Raw genomic sequence first — 17,305 nt, forward strand, 5'->3', positions numbered from 1 at the left:
GCACCTGTTGGTCGAACTGTCACGCCACCTAGCGGCACATAATTAACGCGTTGCGCGTGCATGTACATTTCACGGGTGATGTGTTGTGTTCAGTGAGACACCGGTGTGTGGGACGATCGTTGCGCATGCGCAGTCTGACTCGCCATATCCTCGAGCTAATGTGGTATGACGTTAAGAAAGACGTTAAGATATTGGGCAGATTTTGTGGCTGTATTGCGCTCCTAGAAGTTGCGAGGGGTCGTGGTCGACTGTCTCTCATCTAAGTAGGGGGATATATATCTATATTGTGACAGGGGAGATAAGGACTGATATTATTCACTTTTTTACATCTCCTGTTTTCACCGCTTGTCTTCATCCATTTTTCACGAGGACTTTTTTCTCTCTTTCTTCATTTCGACGTATACCACCTAGCGGCAGAACAGTAAATGTGTCAGTGAAGCAGACTAAATGCTTGTTTAACCTCTGGAGGGAATCTAAAAGGGTTGTTCGTTTAATGGGTCTCTATACAACCCTGTTCAAAATCTAGTTCTGCTATAACCTAACCGCATTAGGAGTGCGCAGGTTTGTGTATTATTGCCTCACAAGATAACAGTAAATGAGTGATGATTGGTCCTGTTAAAATATTTTCAAAAGAGGGTGGAGATCTATAGTGGCAGGCAGTATGTAGTGAGAAGAGATCAAGGGTGGTCCCCAAGGTGGCCGAAGTCGGTACAGATCTTGGGTTTTCACCAAGAAGGCAGAAGTTCGTACAGATCTAGGGTTTTCACCAAGGAGGCAGAAGTCTGTACAGATCTAGGGTTTTCACCAAGGATGCAGAAGTGTGTAGCTATCTAGGGTGGTCTTCAATGAGACATTATTTAGTGTGTAGAGATCTAGGGTGGTGACCAAGGAGACAGAAGTGTGGAGAGATCTAGGGTGGTTTTCCACGAAGGTAGTACTCAGTGTGTAGAGATCTAGAGTGGTTTTCCACGAAGGTAGTACTCAGAGATCTAGGGTGGTCTTCAATGAGACATTATGTAATGTCTAGAGATCTAGGTTGATGCCCAAGAAGGTAGCTCAGTGCGTAGAGATCTAGGGCGGTGTCCATGGGGGTTGGACGTGTGTGTAGATAGGGTGATCTTCAAGGAGGGCAGAAGTGTCTAGTGATCTAGGGTGGTGACCAGGAAGTTAGTACTTAGTGTCTGGAGATCTAGGGTGGTGTCCAAGGTGGCATACGTGTGTACAGATCTAGGTTGGCGTCCACGAAGGAAGTACTTAGTGTGTATAGATCTAGGCTGGTGTCCACGAAGGTAGTACTTAGTGTGTATGGATCAAGGCTGGTGTCCAAAGGAAAAGACCTGTGTAGAGATCTAGGGTGATGACCAAGCAGACAGAAGATCTAGGGTGGTTTTCCACGAAGGTAGTACTCGGAGATCTAGGGTGGTCTTCAATGAGACATTATGTAATGTCTAGAGATCTAGGTTGATGCCCAAGAAGGTAACTCAGTGCGTAGAGATCTAGAGTGGTTTTCCAGGAAGGTAGTACTCAGTGTGTAGAGATCTAGAGTGGTTTTCCACGAAGGTAGTACTCAGAGATCTAGGGTGGTCTTCAATGAGACATTATGTAATGTCTAGAGATCTAGGTTGATGCCCAAGAAGGTAACTCAGTGCGTAGTGATCTAGGGTGGTGACCAAGGACACATAATGTAATGTCTAGAGATATAGGTTGATGCCCAAGAAGGTAACTCAGTGCGTAGAGATCTAGTGCGGTGTCCATGGGGTTGGACGTGTGTGTAGGAGGGCAGAAGTGTCTAGTGATCTAGGGATGTGACCAGGAAGTTTGTACTTAGTGTCTGGAGATGTAGGGTGGTGTCCAAGGTGGCATACGTGTGAACAGATCTAGGTTGGTGTCCACGAAGGTAGTTCTTAGTGTGTATAGATCTAGGCTGGTGTCCAAAGGAGAAATAACTGTGTAGAGATCTAGGGTGGTCTCCCAGAAGGCAAGTGTCAAAGGAGGCAGTGGAGTTTGTAGAGTCCAGGGTAGTGTCGAAGGAGGCAGTGCCGAGTGTGTAGAGTCCATGGTAGAGTCCAAGGAGGCAGTGCCGAGTGTGTAGAGTCCAGGGTAGTGTCCAAGGAGGCAGTGCCGAGTGTGTAGAGTCCAGGGTAGTGTCCAAGGAGGCAGTGCCGAGTGTGTAGAGTCCAGGGTAGTGTCCAAGGAGGCAGTGCCGAGTGTGTAGAGTCCAGGGTAGTGTCCAAGGAGGCAGTGCCGAGTGTGTAGAGTCCAGGGTAGTGTCCAAGGAGGCAGTGTCGAGTGTGTAGAGTCCAGGGTAGAGTCCAAGGAGGCAGTGCCGAGTGTGTAGAGTCCAGGGTAGTGTCCAAGGAGGCAGTGCCGAGTGTGTAGAGTCCATGGTAGTGTTCAAGGAGGCAGTGCCGAGTGTGTAGAGTCCATGGTAGAGTCCAAGGGGGCAGTGCCGAGTGTGTAGAGTCCAGGGCAGTGTCCAAGGAGGCAGTGCCGAGTGTGTAGAGTCCATGGTAGTGTCCAAGGAGGCAGTGCCGAGTGTGTAGAGTCCAGGGTAGTGTCCAAGGAGGCAGTGCCGAGTGTGTAGAGTCCATGGTAGTATCCAAGGAGGCAGTGCCGAGTGTGTAGAGTCCAGGGTAGTGTCCAAGGAGGCAGTGCCGAGTGTGTAGAGTCCAGGGTAGTGTCCAAGGAGGCAGTGCCGAGTGTGAAGAGTCCAGGGTAGTGTCCAGGCAGTGGTGTGTACAGATATAGGCCGGCTTCACAATAATTTGTCACAAGACAAGTATAGTTGGACTGTTTGGAAATCACTGCAACATTTTAACCGACGACCGACTGTATTTCACTCACAGCTGTCTAAGTTCCGGGTTAGAATCAGTCTTCAGTAAGTGTCGACTAACTGGATCGGATGGTCAGGCTCGCGGAATTTATTGATGCATGCCATCGTATCCCAGTTTAGTACATCGATGCTCATGGATAACTTCTTAATTATGAGGAACACAACGTTTCGGAGTATACACTTACTCCTTAGGTGACATCCTTTAATTCTCTTCCTTATGTGTATCACTTCTAAATGCCTTTCAAAGACTAAATCACTAGATTGCCTGGTCCAGACTTCATTATTAACAGACGGTCGTCATATAGGTGAAATGATAGTGGGTGCAGTGTAAAACAACAATAAAACAAATATATGGTTAGTCTGAGCCTGGTCCGACCACACACATTCATGGTGGGCCACATGTAGGACACCGTAATGCATACATAACTGGAACGATGATCACTATAACCCTGCACATACTACAAATATGCGAGTAATGCCGATGTAAATTTAACTTTCCTTTGTGGGTATTGTTGGCGCTGTCATTGGTGATGATTCATTTTCCCCGAAAGAACCAGACTGGCACATAATGTATGTGATCTGATATCTCCCGTCCTTGAAGACAGAAATGTCGAGAATGGCCATGGCGTTGGTGGGAGTGCTATTTTATACACCAGCAATTTATACAAGAACACATATACTCTGATATTTCAACCATATAGCGTTGCTCCTCACTCGAATAAAATTAAATTAGATTATTAAAATTGGCTATCATTTCATTAAAAACAGATTTAACTTGTTGTTGAAACTACAGATGCACATAACCACACGTAGCGATATTCACTGCTATTTATTAATCTTATCTTAATGAGATTTGTGAATCATCTCCTTGCTTGACCTGAATCTAAAACCGAAAAGTTATCTGCACGTCCGTCAAGGGGCACTAAGAGATAAACCGGAAGTGGGATTTTTCTCACCTCTCGCAGTGAAGAGGGAAGCCGTGTCAACAATGTCACCTCCGATACAAGAGAGCTCATCTCCATCAGGTGTACTGCTGACTGGGGCAAGGGCTAAGGGTCGCGAGTCTGTCCCACCAAGGTGTGTTTGAAGAGTTAATCACTGCTACCTGGCAGGACAGCAGACTTTAGACGCCGGTATACAATGTAAGTCAATTGTACAGCAAACAACTTAAAGTAAAGATAATTGTGCGGGGAAGGTTGAAAGGTGCAAGATGGGTTTTGCATTTTTTTTAGGCCGGTGATGTATTTTTCATATCTGAAAATAGTTCAGACACACACAGACGGCAATGTAAATTTAATATGATAAACAAATACACCCAATCCCAGACTCAGACGGCGTATAAGTGTGTATCACTATATCAATATATCGTTTCCTACAAACAGCGTGAAAACTTTACCAGGCTGCAGTGACGGTCTTTATACACAGATTGGTTCTTAGTCGGTGCTGCGTTGCGTCACCTCTTTATTGTGAAGAGACGGATTTATGACCAGAACTGCGTTGGGACCAACCATTTGACATCCTGGTGTGTCTGTGTGTATCTGAGTGTGCGTGCGTGTAGAGAGAGGGGAGGGGATGGGTCAGTGTGCTGGGAATTCTTTTGAGAGAAGTGTGTTGAGGTGTAAATAAATTAATGTTTTCACAGGAACTATTAAATGTCGAGTATTGTAGTTATGACTGAAAAAGTTCCCCCCTCTTTCCATCACACACACACCTCACACACATCACTTTTGCACACATTTTGCCATATGAAACAAGGAAGAGAGTTTATTTCAAGCTGTTTCGTTTGTGAAATGAGAAATAGGATCAAGAACGCGTCGATTTAACTGCATTAATTCGGTCTAATACTATGTAAGCGTACACTTTATCAAATAAATATCAAACCAAAATTTAGTCTCTCTCGCTCTTTCCAATTATTACAGCCTACGTCTATAATCTGTGTACACACACACACGTATCGACTCAACAACCAACACAACCTACAGGTCTTCAGCAGTCCAGTGTACCGCTTGCAGAATGGTCAAGTGTTGGCGCCAGGAGAAGATTCGATACATCAACCTTTATCTTAGCCTTATCTCAGATATGCACTTTTTCTTCCTAAGATGTATTACTCTGTACCCAAAATATGCGTATATACGTAAATGTTTCAGTTCGGGCCGCCCGCGTTGTGCGAAATATGGGAATTCTGCAGAGCCTAGTAATGGCGCCTCACAAACTTAAATACATTGTACCTATCTCAATCTCAAACTTCCGAATAAAATATGACAAAAACATTCGTAATTCGAAGACAACTTAAATAAAAAGTCTCAAATTTCTGATTTTGTGTGACTGAAGGCTGTTTTATGCCGTATGTGCGGGGGACTTTGTTGTTTGCATGGCATCGTACCATCTTAACAAGAACAAATACGTAAAGCTAGAGCGACACGAATGCAAAATTATATTAATAAGATAAACAGTTATTATGTTATTAATGGCATTACAAGAAAGAAGGGAAAAGTACACGCGTATGGAGTAAATCTGTGTCAACATGAATGATGCCGTGACGTCATCGTTGCAGCAGCGCTGGTATGAACACGTTTTTCACGAACATTCATATGCTCGTGAGAACGCTGGTATAACCTTCAAGATGGCAGCCACTTGGCTTGAGCGTAACACACAAAATAAAGATCAGTACTCAGTACAAAGCCATTCAGATGGTATTTATAACAGGTAAAGTGCATCCCAATTTACCATGACAAGTGGAATTCGACTCATAACTATATATTCACTCAAGACTGCTGCACACGTACCCAAACCCCGTAGATGGGGAACCAGATAAATTCAAGCTATAATGGATATTAGCGTCATAGAATCAACAGGATGGCTTTTAATTTTCAGCATTCTACCGTCTGTGCATCTTGACACGTAATCCTAAAATGTGTGGAGCGAGTACGAATTACTCCATGCGCAGGATGTCCGAGGTGGAAACCAAAGAGTATCACTTTATACCCCAATCGTACTTTGTACTCCCGTCTTTAACAGTGATAAGGAAATCTACTGCGACAGTGGCAGGGCATCACAACCCGACCCGTCATTGCGGGTTACTGGTCGTAGCTCTCATTCCCTTCCCTGTCAGTTCCGTGTTCGATCATTCCGCTGAAAACATTTGGCAATTAATTTAGTTCTTAATACTCATGAGAATTATGTTTCAAGTACTGCACAACCTTTATCTTTACCATACTGGGCATAGGGACGGTGAACCTTAAACTACATGTAAATGTAAATGTCATGTATTTTCTAAAAAAGATCAGAAAGAATGACTGTTTAAGATTTGTTTTCTATTTTAATGGAAGGTAAAGTTATTATTGTATAATCGTAACAAGTCCTGCTTCACTAATTTGTCGCTAAGTGTGAAGGTTTTCGCGATGAAGTTGATCAGTGTCAATTAAATGTCTTACAAGTATATGGGGTTGAGCGTCGCGTTCAAGTATATCTCACTTATATAGCGACGAGTGCATGCACATGTATGTGTGTGTGCGTGCGCTCGTGTGCGTGTGGTCTAATGTCGGTTTTATAGTACTACCCCTCTAAGACACCATGTCGCAGTTTAACATGGCTACCCCGACAGTCCACTCTCCGAGCAAACGCTCTATCCACTAGACGGGCAGTAAATCCAGGAAGATCTGTGCGACCATGTCTGTAACCAGCTTGAGGGGTTGGCGAGGTGCCGCAATTATGTGTGCAGGACAGCCGTACCCGGATCAGATGATCGTACGTTCGAACCTCGAATTATTTAGAGAGCATTAATACCGTTCTCAAGGGGTTTCTACAAAGTGGCTATCATGTTGCGACATTCACGCACATTCGACACAAGCAGAACACACTGAAACCATGTGAACTTTCCCTTCTAATTGTATGTTACTTCCTCGATTCCTCACCACGCACGACGATCTGCGAGGGGACACACAGGACTTGATAATGAACTTCATATTTTAAGACTTTAAAGGATCAAATCGACTTTCCCGATTAGGCCACAATCGGATGCCGTTCGTGTGCCATCTCTAGATCTAAGGAAAACGTGCTTATTTTAGCTACACTTCTGGAACGACACACACTGGTCTTGGTGATGCTTCAACCGAATGCGGACCGTTTCAGGACACACAATGTACTTGATGTTTCAACTGAATGCCCACCGTTTCAGGACACACATTGAACTTGATGCTTCAACTGAATGCTGACCCTCCATGGTCACACATTGGACTTGATGCTTCAACTGAAGGCGGACCCTCCATGGACACACATTGGACTTGATGCTTCAACTGAAGGCGGACCCTCCATGGACACACATTGGACTTGATGCTTCAACTGAATGCGGACCCTCCATGGACACACATTGGACTTGATGCTTCAACTGAATGCGGACCCTCCATGGACACACATTGGACTTGATGCTTCAACTGAATGCGGACCTTCCAGGATACACACTGGACATGGTGATGTTTCAAGTGAATACGGACCTTCCAGGGGACACATTGGACTTAATGCTTCAACTGAATGCGACCCTCCCTTTTATGGAAAGGGTTGTTAGTACAACAAGATTTAGCTACACATCGTCATGGAATGACCTTTGTTGTCATGTTCAAAACGTTCTGCTGAATTTGTTTCAGATTACCAAATAACCCATGCTGTCTATTTTGAAAACGATACAAACATATTTTCATGAACATAATTATCAACCAAACGTTCATTAAAATGAAGGCGTTGGGATCCAGCAGGAACAGATTTTGTCGCATCAAAGTATATATAATAGTTTCTTTACATGAAGGTGTATGTTTGCAACCTTCATCCAAATGATATGGAGAAATATATATGCAAGCTGTAATTAACAGTTATAACAGTAATTAATCAATTCAAAACCAACATTTAGTCATCCTTAAAATCAAATCATATACAGGTTCATCATAATTTGCTACATAAATATTAACACATCATTTACATTAAAATTTAAATTAACTCATTAATCACATTGTGTCATCCTGGACTGAACTTACTGACAAAAACCATCAATCACGTGTTTTCTATTTGGACTGAGTGATTATGTGAACGTTGGTTTACACCGTTTCTAGCAATTCCCCAGCAATAGCACGGAGAGGGACATCTGAAATGTGTGTTACACACTACCCATGTGGGGAATCGAACCCGGGACTTCGACAAGACGAGAAAACACATTCATTACTACACTTTTCTATTCTGAACATGTTATTTTCTCTCTCGAAAATATTCCAAACACACTATGTTTGGTTGATGTTTCAACTGAGGACACACACACACTTATTATGAGTGAGTAATATAGTTCTACGCCGCTTTAGTTAGCAATATCACAGATCCAGAAATGGGCTTCACACATGGTACCCATGTGGGCAATCTAACCCGGGCCTTCGGCGTGTAAATCGAACAGTCTAACCACTAGGCTACCCCACCGTCCCTATTTATTTTGAAGAAAAGTACAGTTAACAAAAAGTGCATCGTGAATAAAATACAAAGCTGAAATGAGAGGTCGTCCTATTAGAAATATATTGGTGAGAATTCATAGTTTTTGGTAGCTGAATAACAAAATATTCCAGAAAACTAACTTGTGTACTTGAAAAACAGAAATATCCCGCTGATAACCTCGTGGTCATGATACACGTACATTTTGATGAGTGGTAGAAAAATAAATATTTCCAGATCTAAAACTCTAATGGATCCTATTACGTTTATGGCCAAGTCAAGATTACTTTTTCAAACTAATGTTTGTATTTTTCACGATTCTTCATGACGGATGAGCTGGAGCCTAATCTCTGACAGCACGAGATCACACCGGTCGCATACGCGTGAACGACTGCTGCAAGGGAGAAAACACAGTTCGGCAAATATACCACAATGTACCAAAAGTACTCTCCCTTGCTTCTAGTTCTTCGAAGAACATAACTTTCAGGCACACTGTTCTGGCTATCGATAAAGCAACCCCTGAAGATCGGGGGTAGAATAGATCTTCAGCAATCCATGCTTGCCGTAAAAGGCCACTATGCTTGTCGTAAGAGGCGACTAACGGGATCGGCTGGTCAGGCTGCTGACTTGGTTGATGCAAGTCATCGTATCCAAATTGCGTGGATTGATGCTCATGATGTCAATCACTGGAATGTCTGGTCCATACTCGATTATTTACAGACCGCCGTCATATTGTCATATTGCTGAGTACGGTGTTAAACAACAAACAAATCACCAAAGAGGTTGCCAACATATTTTGCTGTTCATTTGCCTTATGATTTTGCCATGCATACGAGTAACATATCCCATATATATCAGTATGTGCTTAAATAAATATAAAGAAAACAAGATTCTGAGCTTATGCAAATTATATGACAATTACCATCTCACGAACTGCTCTGTTTTACTACAGAAAGAAATGACACTATCAGAAGGTACTTAATATAATTTATTATTTCCAACTTCAACTTGGCAAAGAGTAAACAATATGTTAACAAAATAACAAGATTAATGACTAGATCAACAAATGTATAGATATTGAGTATGATGGAATCTGTTGTTTTGGCAAGACATTTGAGCAAATGACTACATGCCTCAACTATAGTTGACAAACATCCCTGAAGAACAATAATTATCATAGATCACTTAACCTATACATAAGTTTTATGTTAATCATTTTTTAAATTCATTTTGATTCACAAAATAATTGCTTGAAGCAGCTGTAAAATCAAAATATACCTGACTAACCAAGATGGTTAAAACTCTGCCAGGAGATATAACAGTCATAATAAACACAGAATCTCACCCTTGTGTCTTTTGATATAAAATACATATCAACATGTGTGGCAAAAAGTTTAAAACTCTGCGGCTTGCATGATTTTGGATGATAAGCAGAATTTTTTATATCAAATATATCAACATAAGTCGATAAAATCTAAAATCCCGAGCCTTGGACTTTTAAACTTAGGGTGAGATTCTTGTTATCATCCAAAAATATTCTTCCAACTTTTTAAGTTTGTAAAGAGGAAAAACCAGTGTAAAATGCCCAGCTAACTAGCTTCAGTGGCAGAGAGATGTCATTGATTCGGACGTCTGCAAAGCATTGTGCTGCAATTTCATTTTAGCTTTCATCTTATAGGATCTCACCCAAGCGATATCTCCTGTGAAAGCCAGATTTGGATGATATTATTTATTCAGATTTAACCTGAGAAAATTGTCAAATACACATTAACAATAATACTCGGAACTGTCAAAAATATTTCAAGCTCAAACCCACACTGTATGCTGCCATCATGCAAATGCTCATGTCTGCTGGAGAGTGAATATCATGTCTTGTCCTCCACATCTTCTCGTTTCCTCTTCCTCGGCTGGACTACAGGAGCTGCCTGGGGCTTGTTGTTGCCATACTCTGGGTCAATCAAGTCATCATCATCAGAGAAGAGCAACTGTTCCCCTGCAGGTTTTTCGAGGGACAGCTCAGACACTGAATTGTGTGCTGACTTCTGGGAAGGTGGCTGGGAGGCAGCAGTGGGCAAACTTGTTTTAACAGACTACAAAAGAATTAACATGATTATTATTATTACTTCCAATCTCAAATTTCAAGGGTCCCATGGACTTGTATGGAAATAGACTAGGAACAATATGATGGGAAAAAATTAATTACAATGCATGATGGATAACTTCTTACAACTTATAAAACAAAGCTTGTCTTCAGATTTTTAGTGAAATGCAATACACTATATACGATGAATATATAATGACACACTTGAATATATAAAACCTTTCCCTTTACTGATGGTAATAGCTATAAACATTGAAAAAACAGCATTAATCACCAACCTCTACATCAATTTTTCTGATTTTTACACACACACGTGTGCGTGTGCACACCCACTCACAGACACACGTGCGCGCGCACGCACACACACACACACACAAAATGAAAAGGGAAAGTCCTGTCTTGAAGATCATCATTATGCCATAGAAGAATAAGTATCAGTAATGCTGTCATGCTCTCAGCAAGCCAACTCTAGAGATGGTCATGATCTCAGAGAAAGCAACTCTAGAGGTGGTCATGATCTCAGAAAGTCAACTCTACAGGCTGTCATGATCTCAGATAGCCAACATTACAAACTGTCATGATCTCAGATAGCCAACACTACAAACTGTCATGCTCTCAGAAAGCCAACTCTAGAGACGGTCATGATCTCAGAGAAAGCTAACTCTACAGGCTGTCATGATCTCAGAAAGCTAGCTCTACAGGCTGTCATGATCTCAGAGAGCCAACACTACAAACTGTCATGATCTCAGAAGGCCAAAGACAGGCTGTTATGTACCTGTGCCTGTGACACCATAATGCTCCCAAACCTTACAGTCTTGGCTGGCTTGTTGGCTGACCATGTAGCTGGAAGTATAAAAGATGACTTGTATTACTGCCTGGAGTGTTAAGAGTGTTCCAAATGTAAACTAATTTGTATTTGCACATATACATACAACCCATTGAGAGCCTCCTTTTTTAACCTTGTATTAAAGCAAAATAGGTGCTTTTCTTTGTCAAATATTTCCTGTAACCCACTGAGATTCCAGGTAAATATGTCCCCAGCAACCCATGTTTGTCATAAGAGACAACGAAATGGATCACTTGGTTGAATGCTTTATATTGTATCCCAATTGAGTGGATCAATGCTCACAATGTCAATCACTGGTTGATCTGGTCCAGACTGAATTATTACAGAATGCCAGCATACATATGCAACATTTCATGCTTCTTCTAACAACATTAAAATAATATAGCCAGCAGTCTATCTAAGCAGAGATTTGAACAAGGGCATTTCGTTAATATCTTGATATGATGATAACCCTAAAAGCATTTACCTTTCAGTATTCCCTTGCTGTTACTCCTTGGCGACTTGTCTGTTAAAAGAACATATATGTCAAATTGACAGCAACAAAAGACATTCAGGGTGTATTAAATCAAAATTCATATTTGAAAACACAATTCCAAGCATCAGCTTAAAATTACTAGAGACTAAAAATTTGATCACCTTAGTGATGTCCATGTTGATGACCATCACCCATCCTTAATAAGGAATAAGACTGATATACTGGCACAATGAAATACCGTGATTCCATTGCAGTCACACGCAGCATTGGAAACTGGCACTTGTCCTATAGTCCTTGCCAAACTGCCCAATAGCTAAGGTATCCAACTATAGGTAGGTAGGACAAGTAGAAATTTGCCCTTTATAAATGTTTTGCTATATGTTCTCATTATAAGAACTAGTGGACTAAAGCTGCTCATGCACAGGGATATATCTAAATGTTCAACATTATCTTGTTGAACAGTTTTTTAAAATTCTGATAAATCTAAATGGGCAAAATCTGTTTTTCAGTATTGTTTTGTAAATTGTACATGCTTACCCTTTTTGTGAACACCTGGTGTCATCAATGATTTTAAGTGGTCCTTTTATAATATTTTCACAGCTGTTTTGCCCTTTACGTCAAATGTTCATCTGTTTTGTCAGATAATCTAGACATGGGCATTGTTACAGAATGCTTGTTTTCATCACAGACTGCCTGTCTTTCTTTTTATTTTCTAGTTTTACACATCAGATAATAATTTGTTCTTGTTATTATATCAGAGCTCAAAGTGAAAGCTTATTTCTAAAACTCTACCTTGCTGTTTGTTAGCATCTGCTTTTTTGCCAACATATAAACTGGTTCCTTCGCTCATTTCAAATGGTCCTATCGTTGAAGCTTGAAGTTGAAGGCATCTCTGTGCACTTAAATACCTCTGTGTTCTAGGGCTGACCTTGGCTTTTTGGCTTTTAATCAAATGCTGTGCATCTCTGTGAGCTTTTGGGGACATCTGTTGTGGAGTTCTTCCTCGATATTCTGTGGCATTTCTGCCCTCATCAGCTGCAGAAGGACCTTGACCATCATCATGATGCTTCCATTCTCGTAGTTTCTTTCCTGGGGATACTGAAGAACTAGATTCAAACCCATCAATCAAGAATTGAGCTGTAGGTGGAATTCCTTCAAACCCTGTACTTCTTCTCCGAGAAGGTGATGTTTCACTCAAAATACGCAGTCCCATTTTTGGTGTAGATCGAGGGCTTCTGCCTGGTGATGGTGCATGCTTCTTCGCTTGCTCTTCTGCTTCCACCAAGACTGACCACTTTTCTGACACAGAAGCAAAGAAAGAGGCATTAGGCTGAGAGGTAGAACTCAACCTAGATACGTCCTTAGGCTCTTCCCCAGGACAAGGTGCCCCCCATAACACAGGACTTTCTGAATACAGACATCTGATCTTCACACCTTGTGACCTACCTGGACTAACCTTTGTGTGTTTATCTTTATTTAAGTATAAGTCTGACTCAGAATAGTTTTGTGACTTTGCAAGTGGTGAATCTTTGCACATCATTTGCCTCCTGTGCTGTGCAACAGGAAGAGACATTCTACGACCTCCAGATTGCTCTTCTGCTTTATAACGATGTAAGGGTAAGAACTGTAGTGTGTCTGAACTGGAACTGGCAGTCCCTGATACAACAGTGGACAGATTTCTTCCGGGTCTAGAGGAAATATCATGATAGGGTTCTGACAATGTCATTGTAGAGTTATTAGCTGGACTATCTGCTGAAATAAGAGCATCTTCCCCACATATGCCATCACTTTTCAAACTATTGCTATCACAATTCTTGGGTATGTCTGGTATTTCCAGAATGATACAAGAATCTGAATCTCTTGCACTTCTGCCTGCATCATCATTCATGTCAATCTCTCCAGAACTTCCAGTTTCTAGTTCTGGTTCAGATACTTCATGAACTGTTGACACGCTCTTCTCCTGTGTTTCCACGGTTTCCAATCCATTGCTTTCTGCATGGAAAATCTCCCCTTTCTGAGGCAACAGGCACATTTCACCCACCAAACATGGTGCCACATGTTCAGATAGGTCTTGTCCATCAGTTTGGGAAGAGCTGTTAGCAAGAGGAGGAACAATGGTCTGAGATGTTGAACTGACACACTGATTGTGTGTTTGGGAGGAGGCAGAGTTTGTTTCACATTGAGTCTGAACAGAGCCGTCAGCTGTGTTGATTATTGTCTGAGTGGAAACAATTGATGTTTCATTCTCTGTCTGTGTTTCAATGATTTGAGTGTTGAAGTAGCTCAATGATGTCTGTTGTGTTGCATCTGTCTTATCCCTGTCCACAACAGCCTGAAAATATACAGGGTTTATTTTACCCTTTAAGGAAAAATATGGGATATCATATAGACAAAATAAATCTGCATTACATTCATATTTAATTCTTAAACTTTTGTTTTAAATGACCATGTCATTCAGGGACAAGCCATCTAACAGGATACAGAAAAAGTCATATTGTGACAATGAGCTATCTGTTCATAAAAGCACTTGAGGCAGACATAAAATGATGAAATGATTTTCAGAACAGTTGATGGAATCTTTGCAGTGGAAATGTGTCCTAAAAAAGGCCATACAGGTTTCTTGAAGATCTACACGAATGGTCAAGCTTACCTTGACCTCCAGATACTGCTGTTTCAGCTTGGTGTTAGTCTCCTCAAGCTGAAGGTTCAGTGTTTCTAGGCCTGTTCTGGCTTCATCTGAGGCTGCAAGATCACTCTGTAGAACCAGAAGGTTAGTCTTCAAGACCTCCTCCTGAAAGTTTACAATTGAACATGAAAGACGTATATATGTGTTCCACATCATTCACGTTTACCCTGTGTGATTACTATGGAACAATAGGTCTCAGTGCTCGATTATTCTAAGAGTCAACTAATGCAGATTGGATGGTTACATTGGACTTGTTGGAACATAAGGAATTCATCAACCAATTGATGATCATAACTCACCACCCCCAGATGACAATACATCTGATATGGGCAAGTCAAATTGTCCATAATTAACATTAATGCCTCCCTAGACAATTAATAAAATCACCAAAGTCAATATGACATGATAAAATCGAGTTTATCATATTGTCCCATTCATTCAAATCCAAAATGAAACTTGCTTGAAGAAACATGTAGGTATACATTTATACAATGTTGATGACATTAATAGTTTGGCGGACATGTCACCATGTAATCATTAGTTAAAGGAAATCTGCATTGTATGATAGTAGAGGCACTTTTCAAACTTTCGCAACACTTTTGCAATCGTAAAAATGCCCTCAATAGTCACCCTAAGTGACCTGGCTGATAGTTTGTCATAGCATGAATACTCATGGTCCAGGCTTGATTATTTACAGGCTGCCAAAATACAGCTTCAGTATTGCTGATTGTGCAATACATCATAACTGATAACTGACACACTCTCTTAATTAGTGCAAAGTGACAACTGTTGAATGTTACTGTGACCTGTGTTTTCCACTGAGTGAGTGCCTCTGCCTTGACAACCCTCTCCACATCCAACTCCTGCTGCAGCTTGACCACCTCCTCCTCACCCAACTTCACCATGGATTTCAAGGTCTGGTTCATTTCATCCAGTTCTGCATTTCTCAACCTGTGCTGGTCAGCATTGTCAAGATGTCGCTCTACCAGACTATTCATTTCATGAAGATCATCTAGAGAAACCTGTAAATTGTAGCAAGTCTTTGTTAAATCAATGTTATTTTTGGTTCTACATGGTCTTAATCTACAATAGAAACACCATTAAAGTGCAAGTATCATGAAAAATAGTGATAGATTTTTCTTGCATCATTATGTAGCCAGTATGGCTAGGGGTCAGCAGTCGTATTACTTTGGAGACACATTAATTTTAAGATTTATAGTATTTTCCCCAAACTGTTTGAAATTCATCATGCCTGCCATGGACGCAAATTAACTTTGCTTGTCCTGCACAATGAGACTGCCTCTGTTGTCTAGTGATAGAGCGTCTGGCTGGATAGCGGAAGGTCCAGGGTTTGATCCCCAGTCACATCATACCAAAAGACATTAAAAAATCGTATTTGTTTTCACCCTGTCTGATGCCAGCTTTAAGGTGAGTGAGTGAGTGAGTGAGTGAGTGAGTGAGTGAGTGACTTGGTTTAACAGCGCTTTTGACAGTATTACAGTTATATCGCGGCGAGTCAGCTTAATGTGGGAGGAAAGCTTGTAGTAATGCAGGTCTCAGACGTTTACCACTTCAGCGAAACCAATGAGCACAGGTATGGTGCTGACAAACCTAGAAAGATAATCGGGGCGAACCGGAATCATAGGTTTCTGGTGTGCCCAAGGGACGCAACTCTGGTAGTTAGTCCTGACTAGTACATGCAACCCCCCCCCCCCCCCCCCCCCCCCAACACACACACACATGCATGTTACTATATAAGTGCAATAATCTTGAACGAGATGTTAAACCTCATTTCATCTCAATCGCTATATAGCTGAAATAATGCCAACGCGATGAAAAAAATTAACTCATTCACTCATTTCACCTCACCCCATATATATAGTTATAAAAAGGTAGTGCTAAACATACAAACATACATAGTGCTATACAAAATGCACAAATGAAATTCATGAAGCCAACATACTGAAGTCAGTGAAATATAATAATGAAGTCTTCCAATATATGCACTAAATAAAAGCTACTCAAATCTTTTGATTTGACAATAAAGTCATGAATTCACTGAAGGATATCCATGTTTGTAGAAATACTGACTCAACTGTTGCCATGTAGTATTGTTTTCAAATAATACCCATAGTGTTCCTGATCATAATTTTGTGTTCTGGTAATTTTGATTAATATCTAGCTGTCTTTAGATCAACTGTGTTCAATCATAATAGCAATGATTTTTGAGAGATAAAATAATTGAATGACAATTAGAAACCAACTAAAAACAACTTATTTTTTCCATATGAGCTTATCATAATATATATATGCAAAAAGATTTTCCCAGGGCCATTTGGAAGATGTCCCTGGAAGAATAATATCTCATGTCAATAATCTTTGTGTGTGTGTGGCATTAGAAAAACATGGAGCTGCTAATTAATGACAGACATGAAAATAAGCTTCTTTGTACAATCTGAGCAATTCATAACAAAAAGTTCAAAATGCACCATATATATATGCACGAGAAAACCGCCACTACTCTACATTGATGCTGATTGTTCCCCCTTAACAATCCCTCACACAGCACAGTGGGTCTCCCTTTGAGTCTGTTCTGTTATAGCCCTACCTTATGTCTGGCCTTGTAGTCATCTAGTTCCTTTTCCAGGGCACACCTCTGCTCCACAATCTATGAGGAATAAGTTTTGTTGGTGTGATTCACAAATGTGATGCAAATAAAGAACATTCTCACTTCTCATTGTTATTACTGTTTTCATTGCAATTGTTTCCCTCATTACCTGATGAGTTTCTTTGCAATTGTTTCCCTCATTACCTGATGATTTTCATTGCAATTGTTTCCTTCATTACCTGATGATTTTCATTGCAATTGTTTCCCTCATTACCTGATGATTTTCATT

The 17,305-nt window shown here is 40.9% G+C and overlaps 1 protein-coding gene across 2 annotated transcripts in view; it reads right to left on the reverse strand.

The window, feature by feature from the left end:
* Positions 1-9,269: 9,269 nt before the first annotated feature.
* Positions 9,270-17,305, reverse strand: part of LOC124131710 (coiled-coil domain-containing protein 73-like) — a 156,654-nt gene continuing 148,618 nt past the window's right edge. For both annotated transcript variants that reach the window (XM_048393298.1, XM_048393304.1), the window contains exons 8-14: positions 17,017-17,076; positions 15,215-15,430; positions 14,373-14,513; positions 12,515-14,054; positions 11,714-11,752; positions 11,176-11,243; positions 9,270-10,389 (exon numbers count right to left, since the gene is read on the reverse strand). In XM_048393298.1, coding sequence (XP_048249255.1) covers positions 10,165-10,389; positions 11,176-11,243; positions 11,714-11,752; positions 12,515-14,054; positions 14,373-14,513; positions 15,215-15,430; positions 17,017-17,076 — 2,289 coding nt within the window. In that variant the 3' untranslated portion in view covers positions 9,270-10,164. The remainder of the gene's footprint in view (positions 10,390-11,175; positions 11,244-11,713; positions 11,753-12,514; positions 14,055-14,372; positions 14,514-15,214; positions 15,431-17,016; positions 17,077-17,305) is intronic.

Source organism: Haliotis rufescens, unplaced genomic scaffold, assembly GCF_023055435.1.
Source record: "Haliotis rufescens isolate VD_foot unplaced genomic scaffold, xgHalRufe1.0.p SCAF_1, whole genome shotgun sequence".
In the NCBI taxonomy this organism is placed as follows: domain Eukaryota; kingdom Metazoa; phylum Mollusca; class Gastropoda; order Lepetellida; family Haliotidae; genus Haliotis; species Haliotis rufescens.